Below are 14,940 nucleotides of genomic sequence, written 5' to 3'. Positions count from 1 at the left end.
CCTAAATCTGTTGCTATAGTTAACAAAATTTTCAAGAAAAGGTAGCAGTGCTGAACCTTAGATGTCTGGATGCAGTTTGATTTTTAAATATACTCTGCCATGTTAAAAGAAGAAACTGGCCAGTTCACAAGATCATCTGACAAGACATATGAGTGGGCTACGTGCCCGTCAGTAATAAGGCCTGCTCAGATCAAGAAGAGTGAAAGTCATTCCAAATAATCATATTCTTTGAAATGTTTTGTGTTCCAACCATACTGAACTTCCTTCATGTCCTCGAATCATGTACTATTATATCTCGCCTTCAGACTAATTCACATATGCCTACTTTTTCCAATTCAGAAAAGTCATTCTATCTCTCTTTAACTGACAAACTTCTGCTAACCTTCAGGTCTATGCTAATGTGTTACTTCCCCTAGAAATTCTTTCCAGAAGGATTCGTGTTATTAATTCCTCCTGTGATATACTCCCAGAGTCATCTTCATTGTCTCTTATCAGAGCCCTCACATTGCGGGCTTACATTATCTTATGTTATGGTTATTATCAATAACTTTTTCATATTTTCTCTAAACATAAACTCAACCAGGAGTTCAAGACCAGCCTGGACAACATGGCGAAACTCCATCTCCACTAAAAATACAAAAAAAATAGCCAGGTGTGGTGGCAGACGCCTGTAATCCCAGCTACAAGGGAGGCTGAGACACATGAATTGCTTGAACCCAAGACATGGAGATTGTAGTGAGCCGTGATCCTGCTACAGCACTCCAACTTGGGCAACAGAGTGAGACTCCATCTCAAAAAAAAAAAAAAAAAATAGCAACAACTAATTGGAAAATACAGTTTGCAAATATCTTTACAATTACATTAAAACATCAAATATCAAAAAATACATCTAAAATATATATATATATACACACACACACGATTTCTTACAGAAAACTATAATACATTATTGAGATAATTAAAGATGAAATTAAGCAACATTTAGTTTTGGATAAGATTCATGGTTTATTAATGGATTAAAAGACTCAATGTTGTTATCATATTATCTCTCCTCTATAGAATCATTGCAGTCCCAACCAAAATCCCAGCAATTTTGTGTGCATGTGTGTGTGCATGTGTGCATGCGTGCATATGTGTGTGTGTAAATTGGCGAAATGAATCCAATTATACAGAAATGCAGAGAACTAAAAATAGACAGGATATTCTTAAAGAAGAAAAAATTTGAGGATTTACATTACCATATATAAAGACACACTTTTAAGCTACAGAAATTAGGATGGATTGGTCTTGGAGCAAACATAGACTATTTGACCAATACAACAGAAAAGAAATGAAGCCACACATATATGGTTGCCTGATTTACAGGAAGTCACTATTGCCACTGAACGATGGTATTCACCATTGCCATTGAAAGAGAATATGATGGTTATTAGTGGACTAAATAAATAGCTTGTGATATAGTCAAATAATGAAAAACCACATGGCAATGTAAAAGTGTGGAAGTCTGCTACTCACAACAACATGAATGAATCTCATAGATATAGTTTTGAATGCAGAAATCTACATGAAGGTCAAAAATAAGCAAAACTTACCCATGATAATAGAGGTAAAATACTGGGTACCTTTGAGGCAAGTGATTGGAAGGTAGATGAGCAAGTCTTCCTGGGTGCTTATAATCTGAGTGATGGCCTCAGGGGTGGAATATATATGTAAAAATCCATCAAGCTTAACAATTAAGATTTATGTACTTCCTGTATATTATACCTCAATTATTATTATTATTTTTTAAAGAGTCAAACAGAAATAAGAGCTTGCATAAGAAAACTGAGAAATAGGCCGGGCGCGATGGCTCCCACCTGTAATCCCAGCACTTTGGGAGGCTGAGGCAGGCAGACCAAGAAGTCAGGAATTTGAGATCAGCCTGGCCAACAAAGTGAAACCCTGTCTCTACTAAAAGTACAAACATTAGCTGGGTGTGGTGGCACACACCTGTAATCCCAGCTACTCAGGAGGCTGAGGTAGGAGAATCGCTTAAAGCCAGGGGGCAGAGGTTGTGGTGAGCTGAGATCATGCCACTGCACTCTAGCCTGGGCAACGGAGCAAAACTCCATCTCAAAAAAAGAAAAAAAAAACTGAGAAGTAACCAACAGCAAGAAAACAGAAGAAACAAAACCAAAAAATCTGAGAAGAATTTAAGAAAAAAGTAATGAGCAGCAGAGTAGGGTAGAAGGAGTGTGGGGACTGAAGAGTTTACTGGGTTTAGCCCCAAAGCAGCCAATTAATTAGACCTTTTTGTGAAGTGGAAGGGCTGAGTCCAGGTCAATGGTTCAAGTTATGAACGGACAGAAACAAGACATTACAAATGATTATAATAAACTTTTTATTTAAGGAGGGCAAGAGAGAGGATTATATCTAGAAATGAATGCAGAGTAAGAAAACAGCATTTTATTTCAAGTAAATATGAGGCTATGGATTATTCCTTAAATATCCATTAAACCTATATCAACCTCATATAAACCTGAGTCTCAAATGCTGAATTCAGCAAGAAACTCTCTCTTCTATTCACTGACCAGAAGAGAACATGTATACTTCCACTGGAGTTTGGAAAATTACATATTAAAATTTGAATTACTTAACTCTTTACTAAAACTAACCACCCATAGAAGAATTTGTTTAAACATATCTAACTAAGGGAAAGTTTACAGAATTAATTACCCTAAAAATGCAAACCAAAACATAGCCCTGAACTCAGACATTTTTTACTTTCATTCTTCTTTCCACCAAGTCATGTGAAGGGCGCAAACTACGCAGGCTGATGACTGCTAAGTGATAACAACAGTTTTATTGTTCCATTATTATTACAGATGTTTTGGTATTTTTTTCCTTTCAGTTTCCTCTTTTCTGGAAACTTAAACTAATAAAATGAAAAGTTAAATTAGTTTTATTATGGTCCATAGCCTCTTTGTACCACATTAAGTTCATATGACTATAATAACAAATGGAGAAGCTGTCACAGTTTTACTTTACTAGCAATGCCCGCAATACTCACATACGGAAACATATCAGCCCCCTCCCAGAAAGAATTCATAAACAGTGAATGACTTACTATAATGTGCTGATAAGGATCTATAAATGACATTTCGGTTTCAATTACAGGAAATCTTTTCACACTTCAAAGGTCTTCTTTGGCACTCTAGCGTCCGTAAAACCTACAAAATAAACAATCACTATTGTTACGCTTCCTTTTGGATGCAGTTCTAAGATTTGAAGGATTATGAGTATGCGTCTTAGGAAGAAAAAGTCTACCCAAGGACACTAGATAGGTTGAGTTCCTTAGGTACATGAATGGGTATCACACATAACGTAGGGGAAAGGTAAACATATTTTGATGATACTGTTTAATTTCCATATTTACTTCTTCAAATTTACACTGTGAATAATTATTAGAAAACTACAAGGGCTTGTGTTGTTTTTCATTTGCCAAGTATTTTAGGAGAAATGTGTTGAAATTATGGAAAGTTAAAATCATTTTGTACTATTTATAATCAAGCCACATGTCCTTGTTTCCTCAGTGGGGTCAGCGTTACACAAATTCACAATAAAAAGGAAAGTTTTTTTTCACCTAGCTATTTGTTAGGAATTATAAAAGTACATTCATGTTGAATTTGAACTTTAGCAATGATATTTTTTAAATAAATGTTTGTTCATTTGAAGATGCCAGTTTACTTTAGAAGCAGTTAATTGAAAATATTTTAATGGAAAAATACTCTCTATACTTTCCTTTTCTCTTCTACAATTATTCTTCGTTATTTAAAATCAAATAAAAACTATTTAATGAATAAACATCTTTGCTCTTCGATGATACCAAGTCCTTGAGACTTCATAAAACAACATACACTTATATTTGAGTATTCTATAATTTACATCTAATTTTGAATATCTTTCCATGTATCCTTATTATTTATCTTGAATATGTAGATTATAAAATGTTTTTATTTCAGAATAAATCAAATTCGTTTTAAATTTTTAATAATCTTTCTTTTTAAACATCAACTTTTAAAAAATTATAAAAATGATTCCTGCTCATTGTAACAAACACAAACTGCTGAACAAATAATAAAATGTAATCACAATTTTCATTATGAAGTATATCTTTCCAGGCCATTTCACTGCTTTTTCACAAAACTTAAAGTAATAGGAAAACAGAGGATTTGAAATTTTTTTTTTTTTGTGCTTAACAACGGAGACAGGAAGGAATAAGGGAAGAAAATAAAAAACAAACAGCCAACCAATATTTCATTTAAGTCTGTGAAATGCTATGCAAATGCTGAAAAGTGATTTACTTCCAATTTTCCAATTATGTGGTCACTTTCAAAATAGGTGTAATGTGATACTGAGAAAAATATATGTTCTGTGGACCTGGGGTGGGGAATTCTATAAATATTCACTAAGTTTACTTATTCCGGGTCTAAGTTCAAATCATAGCTGTCCCTATTAATTTTCTATGTCGTTGATCAGTCGAATATTAACAATGTGGTGTCAAAATCTCCCGCTATTATTGTGCGGGAGTCCAGGTCTCTTTATAAGTCATTAAGAACTTGTCTTATGTATCTGGGTGCTCCTGTATTGGGTGCATATATATTTATAATTATTAACTCCTGTTGTTGCATTGATCCTTTTACCATTATGTAATGTCCTTCTTTGTTTCTTTTAGTCTTTGTTACTATTAAAGTCTATTTTGTGAGAGACGAAAGTTACAACTCCTGTTTTGTTTTTTTTCTCTCCATTTAATTGGTGAATCTTCCTCCATCCCTTTGAGTCTTTATTTGTCATTGCTTGTGAAATAGATCTGGATACAGCGTACCGATGGGTTTTGACTTTTTATTCAATTTACCTGTGTCTTTGATTGGGGCATTTAATCCATTTAAATTTAGAATTAATATTAATATTTGTGAGTTCAATATTGTCATTTAATGCTAGCTGGCTACTTTGCCCATTAGTTGATGTAGATTCTTCATTATAAAGATACTCTTTACGTTTTGGTAAGTTTTTGGCATGACTGATACTGGCTGTTCCTTTCTGTTTGTAGTGCTTCTTTCAGAAGCTCTTGTAAAGCAGGCCTGATGGTGATGAAATCTCTGAGTGCTTGCTTGTTTGTGAAAAATTTTCTTTTTCCTTTGCTTATAAAGCTTAGTTTGGCGGGATATGAGATTCTGGGTTGAAAATTCTTTTCTTTGAGGATATTGAATATTGACCCCCACTCTCTTCTAGTTTGTAAGGTTTCTGGTGAGAGGTCTGCTGTGAGTCTGATAGGCTTCCCTTTATGGGTAATGTGACCTTTCTCTCTAGCTGCCCTTAGAATTTTCTCCTTTATTTCAACTCTAGTGAATCTAGCGATTATGTGTCTTGGAGTTGCTCTAGTTGAGAAATATCTTTTAGGTGTTCTCTGGATTAGCTGGAGTTGAGTATTGTTCCACCTTACTAGATTAGGAAAGTTTTCCTGAATAATATCCTGAAGAATATTTTCCAACTTGGATTCATTCTCTTCATGACATTCAGGTATACCTATCAATCGTAAATTAGGTCTTTTCACATAGTCCCATATTTCTTGGAGACTTTGCTCATTCCTTTTTACTCTTTCTTCTCTAATCTTGTCTTCTCGTTTCATTTCATTAAGTTGGTCTTCGACCTCTGATACCCTTTCTTGTGCTTGATCAATTCGACTGTTAAAACCTGTGCATACTTCACGAAGTTCTCTATTGTGTTCTTCAGTTCCATTAATTCACTTATATTCCTAAGTTGTCATTTCTCCTTAGCATTTTGTCAAACCTTTTTTCAAAGTTCTTAGTTTCTTTACATTGAGCTAGAACATGTTCTTTTAGCTCACTAAAGTTCCTTATTATCCACTTTCTCAAGCCTAAATCTGTTATTGGAATGCACTTGTTCTCCATCAGGTCTTGTTCTCTTGTTGATGAGGAACTGTGATCCCCTGTAGAAGGAGAGGCATTCTGATCTTGGGTATTCTCAGCCTTTTTACGCTGGTTTCTTCCCTTCATTGTGAGTTCATCCACCTGTCATCTTTGTAATTGCCTACTTTCAAATTAGGTCTCTAAGTGGACGTCCAACTTGTTGATTCCCAGCGCCAAAATCTGGGCAACCCACTGTGCCAGCCAAAACAGCAGCATCAAGATTCGTGGTGCTTTTCTGCCCGGGAATCTCCAGTCTGGCTTCCCTCTTGAGTCCCTTCTTCAATCAGGTAAATGGGCGACTCTGCCTTCCCAGAGCTCCAAACATAGATCAGTCCCGTTCACTCTGCACCAAGAACCGCCTCGCAGGGGTGCCGGCAAAACCGCGATGCCGGCCACAAGAGTCGCCCTGATGACCCGTGGGGCTCCTCCGCTGGGAATCTTCTGGTCCGTGGGTAACAAAAATTCGTCTGAAAGTGTGGCGTCCTCTCGTTCTGTGCACTTTCTCTGGGAGCTACAATCCCGAGCTGCTAGTGTTCAGCCATCTTGGATCTCTGATTTGAAATATTTTTTACAAAAATGGGATTTTCTCATATGCCCTTGCGTTTTTAAACTCACTTTCTTCATCATATTTGGTTGTAAAAAATATGAAGCAATATTATGTGAATGGTATAAATTACCCATAGTTCTTAAAAAATAAGGATGCCCCCTGCTCTTCATTCTGGTCCATCAATCATTTTTATTTTTACCAACAAGAAAAGAAAATGTGTGTTTAAAGTAAAACATCTATTCACTTTCATCACTTACTTCTTACGCTCCTAAAGTACAAGTATTTTTATCGTATCATGAATATTCATCAGGTTGAAAATGTATACAGCATTTTAAATTAACTTTTTAAATAAAAATGAGGACAAACTATCATTCTGATTTATCATAATAAATTACTGTAATCTTGGTTTTGCATTTGCTTATTTAAAACCTAATAGAAAATTCTGTTGATAACATTAACCAATTATCAACTGCTTCGACAGTATAGTTTGATTATTCCCTCCAAAACTCATGTTGAAATTTAATTGCCAATGTACGGTACAGGGAGGTAGGGCCTTTGAGAGGTGATTAGCTGATGAGGGTTTCACCCTCATGGGTGGCTTTAATGCCTTTTTAAAGTGGCTTGTGGAATGGGCTCTCTCTCTTAGCCCTTTTGCCTTCTGCCATATTTTAGATCCAGCCTTCCTCTTCTCTGGACAATGGCTATCTTGAAAGAAAAGAATAGCCTCACCAGGAACCAAAACTGCTGGCACCTTGGCCTTTGACTTCCCAACTTCCAAAACGGTAAGCCAATAAATTTATTTACTTTATTAATTACCCAGTGTGTCATATTCTGTTATAGCGCACAAAATAGACTAAGGCACTCAGTTTTCACATTTCCGTTATTTTGGTTGGATCTGGCTGCTATTGTCCGTTAACTTTCAGGATTTTATTCCAATATCATCTTTCCAGTGAAGTCTTCCGTAACCATATTATTTAAAATTGGCAAAAACCATGCTTTTTTGCTTTATGGCCATCTGACATCTACTTATGTAGTTTTTGTTGTGTTTATCTATCTCTTCTCCCTTCTTCATTAGAATATAAATTCCATGAAGGTAGATTTTTTTGTGTGTTTCATTCATTGTGAAATTCCCAGTCGCTATGTAGGCACATGTGGGTACTTTACTTAATACATACGTTAAACAATGAATGAATGATAGGATATGTGTATACATGTAAGAGGTGTAATTTTCAAGCCCAGTTACGCCAAAGCATTCCGCTCAAGTCAAGGGAAATTCACTTTCTATTTATCCATAAGTTGTATTACCCTCATTCTCTATTCTACTACACCATCTTACACTGTTAATCAATACCAATATGAGTTTCTCTTTTAGCTCTTATTATTTTTCCCTAATTATCTACATATATACACATCATACAAACATGATTAATCATTTAATACTATAGTATACTGTGCCTTTGATTAGGCTCTAAGTATTTTTGAAATTATATTTTATATTTAATTGATGATATTATAAAACAATGAAGAAAAAACTACAATAATTTTATGTTTAAATTTATAATACAAGAAATATACCTATATTGAGTGATATGATCCTTACGATTTAGCACTTCCCATTATCAGCATTTTCTGAGCTATTTCTATCACAATTTTTTAAAAGTGATCAGCAATGACTTAATCTACCAGTATGGCTGATGTTTTTATGCCAACTAAATTCAAAGTATGGCTACCTCCATTTCAGAGTCAGAATGTAGCTAATACTCTAGCACTGTGGGTGGAATATATTTTTACGAATGATATAATATAAAAATCACCTGCCTCATTCTCATCTTAACCATCCATATTTTCCTTATATCATTTCCCCTCAGAACTGATTTCTTAATATGAAGCCTTCTACGCATATGATAGTTCACATAAAGCTCCTAGGCCCAAGAGCAAGAGACCTTTCGATTGCTGCAGTAGTAGTAATTCCTGAGAGGTGTGTCTTCCCTCTCTAGAAGCTGAAATGTCTATGCAGGATGATGCCAGGGCAGCATATATCAGGGATTCAAAGGCTGATGGAAAGCCAACTGTTTTCTTTATTGAAGCAGCATAATTTAGTGAAAACACCATTGGATATGAGATCTAGAAAGACCTTAATTCAAGCTCCAGTTTCATATTCTAAGACCCAGGATACCTGCTTATAAATGTGCATAACACTATTGTGAAAGGCACCTAGCCCATAATAAATATTCAATGCATATGACTCATTTTTAAGATAAAGATTACATAGACTGGGCTGGGCATGGTGGCTCACGTCTGTAATCCCAGCACTTTAAAACTGATCACGAGGTGAAGAGATCGAGACCATCCTGGCCAACATGGTGAAACGTCGTCTCTACCAAAAATACAAAAATTAGCTGGGTGTGGTGGCATGCGCCTATAGTCCCAGCTACTCAGGAGGCTGAGGCATGAGAATTGCTTGAGCTGGGAGGCAGAGCTTGCAGTGAGCCGACATCGCTCCATTGCACTCCAGCCTGATGACAGAGCAAGACTCCATCTCAAAAAAAAAAAAAATTACATAGACAGATCACTAATCAACATTACATATTTACTTGAAAGATGTACTATCTGTTGTAATTGTTGTGACAGTAGAAAATCAGAAATTTTTGATATATTTGTCACTCTCAAATAAATATCTACAATATGCCTTATGATATGCATGATGCCTGGGAGCAAACTAATGGTGAAACAGACAGGTGTGTACCACGAAACTTTGTGGCCTTACAGACTTTATACTTGACACTCTCCATAGTGGAACCTCAAAAAGTAAACAAGACTCTGGTAGCTACTCTCACCAGAGTTTTCTGTGTTAAAAACAGTAATAATGAGAGTGGCATAGCATCTGCTGGGACTTACAGCAATTCCATTCACAAACATTCACAAGTAGCTTCATACAAGATCTTTCGTTCATTCAACAAATACGTCTTTGCTATCTACTTAGTCTATACTAGGCACTCAGAAAACAATAGTGAATAAGGCATAGCTCTTACCTTGAAGAAACAAAATGAGGCAATTTAGGGGTAACAATAAATGCAGCCTAGCCTGATTTTTCATGCATACACGTTGTTAAAAGTAGTAACACTTTTTATTATTAATGTCTCTAATTGGAAGGAAACCTTGAAACCTACTCTTCTGGAAAAATATCATCAATGAGTGGTTCTGTTCCCTTAGTAGAAAATCAGAAATCCTTAACATGGTCTATCATGGTGGCTTTTATACCTGTTTACTGCAAAGCAAAGTGGGGAAATCTTTGCATATCTCAATATGATACAGAAACATATACACAGACATATATTAAAAATATAGAAGTAAGTTTGATGTGATACTTTTTCTAAGTACAATGTACCCTGATTTTACTCTATTACTTTTGTTTAAATGCTGGTAACAGCCCACTGAATTGATTTCATGACTCACCAATAGCAATTTAAAGAATACTAGCACAAAAGACTGCAAAATTGGATTTCCATCTACTTCCTCAGCCCGATACCACTACTCTCCCTTCTGCTTTCTATGCCAAAGCCATGTGGTTTTCTTTCCTTCAAATGTGTCAAGCTCTCTCCACTCAGGGCCATAGCTTATCTCTTCTATTTATTCATTTATTCGACAAACACTTGAAGCATAACTACCATGTGTCAAACATTGTTCAAGGGACTGGAGAAGCAAAAGTGAGGAGCTAGATACATTCCCTTCCCTCTTGGAGACTGCATCTCTAGAAAGCAATCAGAAAAACAAGGAATCCAAAAAATAAAAGAAACAATTGGAAACAGTTGTATAAAATGATGGAAATAGGCAAAGGCTGAGCACTACAAAGGAGTCAGCCATACAGAGGGAGGAGAGAGTGGGTTTAGAAGATGATGTTCCAGGCAGGCAGTTTGAGGAACTGAGAGAAGACAAGAGGCTGGAGAATGGTGAGCAAATGTGAAAGTGGCTCCTGGTGAGGTTGGAAATATAGGCCGTGACAGATCCTGTTGAACCTCTTAGGCAACTACTGTTTACCTAGCTAAATCTGACCCATTCTCCAGGATTGTTTCAATGTCACTTTCACAGAGAACCCTTCTGTGACCTGCAAAGTATATCTGGTCTGCCTGTTACTGGTTTCGTGTGTTCTCTGAACTCCTCCTTCAAGTCTTTCATTCCACTCACGCAATGTCTGTCTTTCCTGGGGGAACTAAAGATGCATTAAGTCAGTGGCCATATTTATCTTATGAACAGAGGCATCCCTAGTGCCTAATACTATGCCTAAAATATAGTAGATTCAGGATAAATATTTGTCCAATGGTTGGATGAATGATATTATTCCAAGTCGTGCCAGGTTTATGCATGAAAAAAATCCAGAGAATAGTGCTACATCTCCTTCGATGTCTCTCTTTCTTATTCCTAACAATTCTTAATGTCAAATGATGCTAAATTTCTCTCGCTACTTATTAAAAAAAAAAAAAGCAGAACAAATGAAATTCCAGAGGCGGTGAAATTAGTACTCAAAATGTTTAGAGGAAATCTGCTGCTGGGGCCCAAAGTTTGATGTCAGCAACTTTATTTCCTCTTCTCATTTCCAGCAACTTTATTCATAACCACTCTGTTCACCTCCTATTATCCACTACTGTATCCTACAGCAAGACTTGGATGGAGACTCTCCTGATATTAAAGCCAAAAGCGAGAAATTGGCTTCAGATAGCTAACTGTCCAAGTCTACTTTCTCTCTCTCTCCCTTCTCTGCCCCCTTTCTGTGCGTGTCTGTGTGTGTGTGTGTGTGTGTGTGTGTGTGTAAAACCACTAAGTTAGGAACTGAAAGATAACTAGAGAGCAAACAAACATGACTCATGGCATTTAATCTTAAAGCAACTTTCTTTTGTTCTTTGATCCCATTCAGGGTTAACTCTTCTCCTACCTTGATGAAACCTCAGGCAGCTTCAAAACTTTGCTGTTAACTTGCATACGAAAAGAAAAGGAAAAGAGAAAAAGAATTGACCAGACACTGAGGACATTGAAATGCCAGGTTCGTTGAGTCAGTCTCTCTCCTGCTAAAGGTAGAGCTTGTTGCAAGAAAAAAGGGTGAGGTCATTGACTTTTCCCCTCCCCTGCCTACAGTAGAGCCCTGTCACGCTTGATAACTCTGGTTTTTAAACCTTATAGTTGGGAAAGGACACAGAGCAAGAATAGGGGCAAGAAAGTATGACTTCAGCGGTACTTTTATAAGCTGTTTTGTGATCTCTGGGCCTAGTGCATGTTAAAGCTGAGTCTTTCTTTCACAGATGCTTTTTGTAGATTCTTCTGAGATTCTCTGCTTTTGAGATTTGTTTCCTTGTGTTTTCAGACATGCACAAATGCATCTCTACTCCAGCTGGGGGTTTCTGTTTTCTTCCACAGCCCCAGTGCATCTTGTGATCCCCTTAGTTTTCTTTTTCTGAGGATCTTTCACTCTACCAGGCAAACCCCTCGTATAGGATTTAAGACTTTTTCCCAAAATTCTCTTTAGTCCATGGACAACACTCATACGTGTTTTCTTTCTTCCAACAAACCCTGAGAATGCAATTACTTCCTAAATGAAACTCTCTATTCAGCTACTTGCATCCTTCGTATTTCCCAAGCATGACTAGACATCAGCCTCCTGCAGAAGACAAATGTTAAACCCTCTGATGAACATTCTCAGAGGTCTCCTTAAAACCCCTCTCTTGATTGGGGATTAGCAGGCATATCCCTCTCCAGATTTCCACCCCACGGAAGAGGGGCTGTACTCACAGCAGGGCTCTCCAAAACAAAACAACAACAAAACTCTTCTGAAGCTCCTCCCACAGCTCTTCTATTTCAATGCTTCTATAACTGTGAAGTGCGTAAGTTTTAGGTTTATATAATGCCCTTGTCCATCTCCTTTCTTTAAAACACAAAGAGCAAGGAGGCTGAGGCAGGAGAATTGCCTGAACCCAGGAGGCAGAGGTTGCGGTGAGCCGAGATCGTGCCATTGCACTCCAGCCTGGGTAACAAGAGCGAAACTTCATCTCAAAAAAAACAAAACAAAAAAAAAAACAAAAAAACCCCACAAAGAGCAGGCTGTTGCACTATCCATTTTAGTACTGTATATCTTAAGTCTTATGGCTTAAGGTCTTGGCCAAAGCTCCTACTTTAAAGGCCAATACATGGGTGAACCAACTTCCAAAATGGTAGAATGAGGAACGTGGGAAATCATCTCCCAGAAAAACAAACACACTGACAAAACTGGGCAGAATTATCTCACACACACACACACACACACACACACACACACGTATGAAAATAGCACAAAAGAAAGGAGATAGAGCAAGGAGATGATACCAGACCATAATTGAATCTATAGAAAGAAATACAGGGTACCAGTAAATAGCTCTTCGACATTTTCAAATATCAGATCAGTTATTTACCATTTCTCTGAAGTCTTTTCTATTTAACAGTAACAGTAAATATGTAGGTAATATAAAATATTCTATAAATATTATATTCTTCAAATATAAATAGATAATATGTAGATTAATATAAAATATTCTATAAACAGTTCCTTTTCTTCTCTCAGCTTCTTTAATAGGCATAGCATTTACATAGCAATAAATTATAATCCTGTCTAATGTATATGACAATAATTGCAAACAGGGGGAGTGGTCAGGGACTAGAACTATACTGAAGCAAAGTTTCTGTATTTTACTACAATCAAGATATTATTGATATGAAGTAGACTATAACAAATTAAGGCATATAGTTTAATTCCTAGAGCAAACACTAAGAAAATGACTCAAAAACACAGTTAAAATACCAATGAGGGAATTAAAATGGGCCACCAGAAAATATCTATTTAATATAAAGAACAGAAGAATTTTTTAAAAAAGAGAGAGAGAGACATATGGAAAACAGCAAAATGGAAGATGAACATCCAACTATGCTTCCAATAACATTAAATGTGGGTGACTTAACTTTCCAATCAAAAGGCAGAGGTTGTCACACTGGATAAAATTGAACGTATATAAAAGACTAATGGAATCCAAATAAGGTTTGTAGTTTAATTAATAACATTGTACCAATGTCAGTTTCCTCGTGTTGATAATGTACTATGGTTGTCAAATGTTTCACTAGGGAAAGCTAAATGAAGGGTACATGAGAACCCTGTAATATTTTTGTGATTTCTTAGATTATTTCAGAATAAAGTTTATTTTAAAAATTTAATACATGTGAACAGATCTAATTTATAAATGTTATTCCACATTATGTTCAAGGAAGAAACAAAGAAGTCCTATGAGAAATTACTTAGAATCACTTCCTTCAGGATAAAGTCATAGCCATTATTGTCAGACAGTGGTTGCATTTTCAGTTCCAGTTAGGAATAGGCACTCATCCATCATTTTTTCTCTCATAACTGTTAATAGCAGCAGCAGATATTTTAGGTTTCTGCAAAATTAAGGCATTTCTGTCCAACCGGCCACATGAAACAGTAGGAAAATGTTTTTTGTCCCAGAATTAGCTCAGTTCTGGAAACCTTATTACAACTAGTTTGCACAACCACTATCATGAGTACTCATAAAACAGCAGGGTTTCTGTTCCTTTGTTTCTTATAACTAAGCTAAATAACCAGTCTTGGTGAGTGTACACAGTCTCTTAAGTCTGAGGTAAAAGATATGTAACTCACAGGTTTTTTTTTTCTTTCTTTTTTTGTTTTCCCTGCCCTGTAATTAGAAACCTTCAGAACATGAATGAGAGGGAATTCAGATAGACTTTTCAACAGATACTCGCCTATGCAATGCAACTGTTGGCATTCAATGGAGGTTTAATAGTGTGTGGTCTTTCCAAAACTTTTAGTCATGTTGTCGAGGCAAGATAGACTTATCAGGAAAAGTGAACAGAAACAAAAACCCAGACTAGAGTGTTTTGTTATTTCTCTCTCTGTGTACAGTGATATGACAAGGGGAAAAGAAGTGGATATTATTAGGGTTGTGACATCTGGAGGAAAGAGGGACAGGAATGCAGAAGATTCTTTTCTCTTTCTCTCCATTTCATTGTATAGACATGTGGAGATATTAAAATGTTCAACCTTGCCTCCTCTTTTCTCTATCTGTGGGATTCCGACCCTCAGTTTCCTCATCTGTAAGTGGGGAAAATGGTCCCTAATCCTCACAGAGACAATGGGAGGATGAAATAAGAAAATACATGTAAATCATCAAGCATAGTACCTGGAAGGCCATAAATGTACAAAATAATCATTATTATTATTATTGTTCATGGAATCGGTAATCATTCCCCACAAACTGCCTCAATTCATACAAGTCATTTAACTCTACAGAGATTTCTTTTCTTTTTTTTTTTTTTTGACAGAGTTTCACTCTGTCACTCAGGCTGGAGTATAGTGGTATGATCTCAGCTCCA

At 36.3% G+C, this 14,940-nt stretch overlaps 1 protein-coding gene across 3 annotated transcripts in view; it reads right to left on the bottom strand.

Annotated features, from left to right (window-relative positions):
• The window catches only part of PLA2G4A (phospholipase A2 group IVA), a 434,510-nt gene that overhangs the window by 117,935 nt on the left and 301,635 nt on the right, over positions 1-14,940 (bottom strand). For all 3 annotated transcript variants that reach the window (XM_064370567.1, XM_064370568.1, XM_012444627.3), the window contains one exon: positions 3,107-3,209. In XM_064370567.1, the coding sequence (XP_064226637.1) occupies positions 3,107-3,139 (33 nt within the window). In that variant the 5' untranslated portion in view covers positions 3,140-3,209. The remainder of the gene's footprint in view (positions 1-3,106; positions 3,210-14,940) is intronic.

This window comes from Aotus nancymaae, unplaced genomic scaffold, assembly GCF_030222135.1.
Source record: "Aotus nancymaae isolate 86718 unplaced genomic scaffold, 86718_ANA_hifiasm-v0.15.2.pri h1tg000108l, whole genome shotgun sequence".
Lineage (NCBI taxonomy): Eukaryota > Metazoa > Chordata > Mammalia > Primates > Aotidae > Aotus > Aotus nancymaae.
Note: the sequence above shows the minus strand (reverse complement) of the source record. Positions and strands in the feature narration are given on the sequence as shown.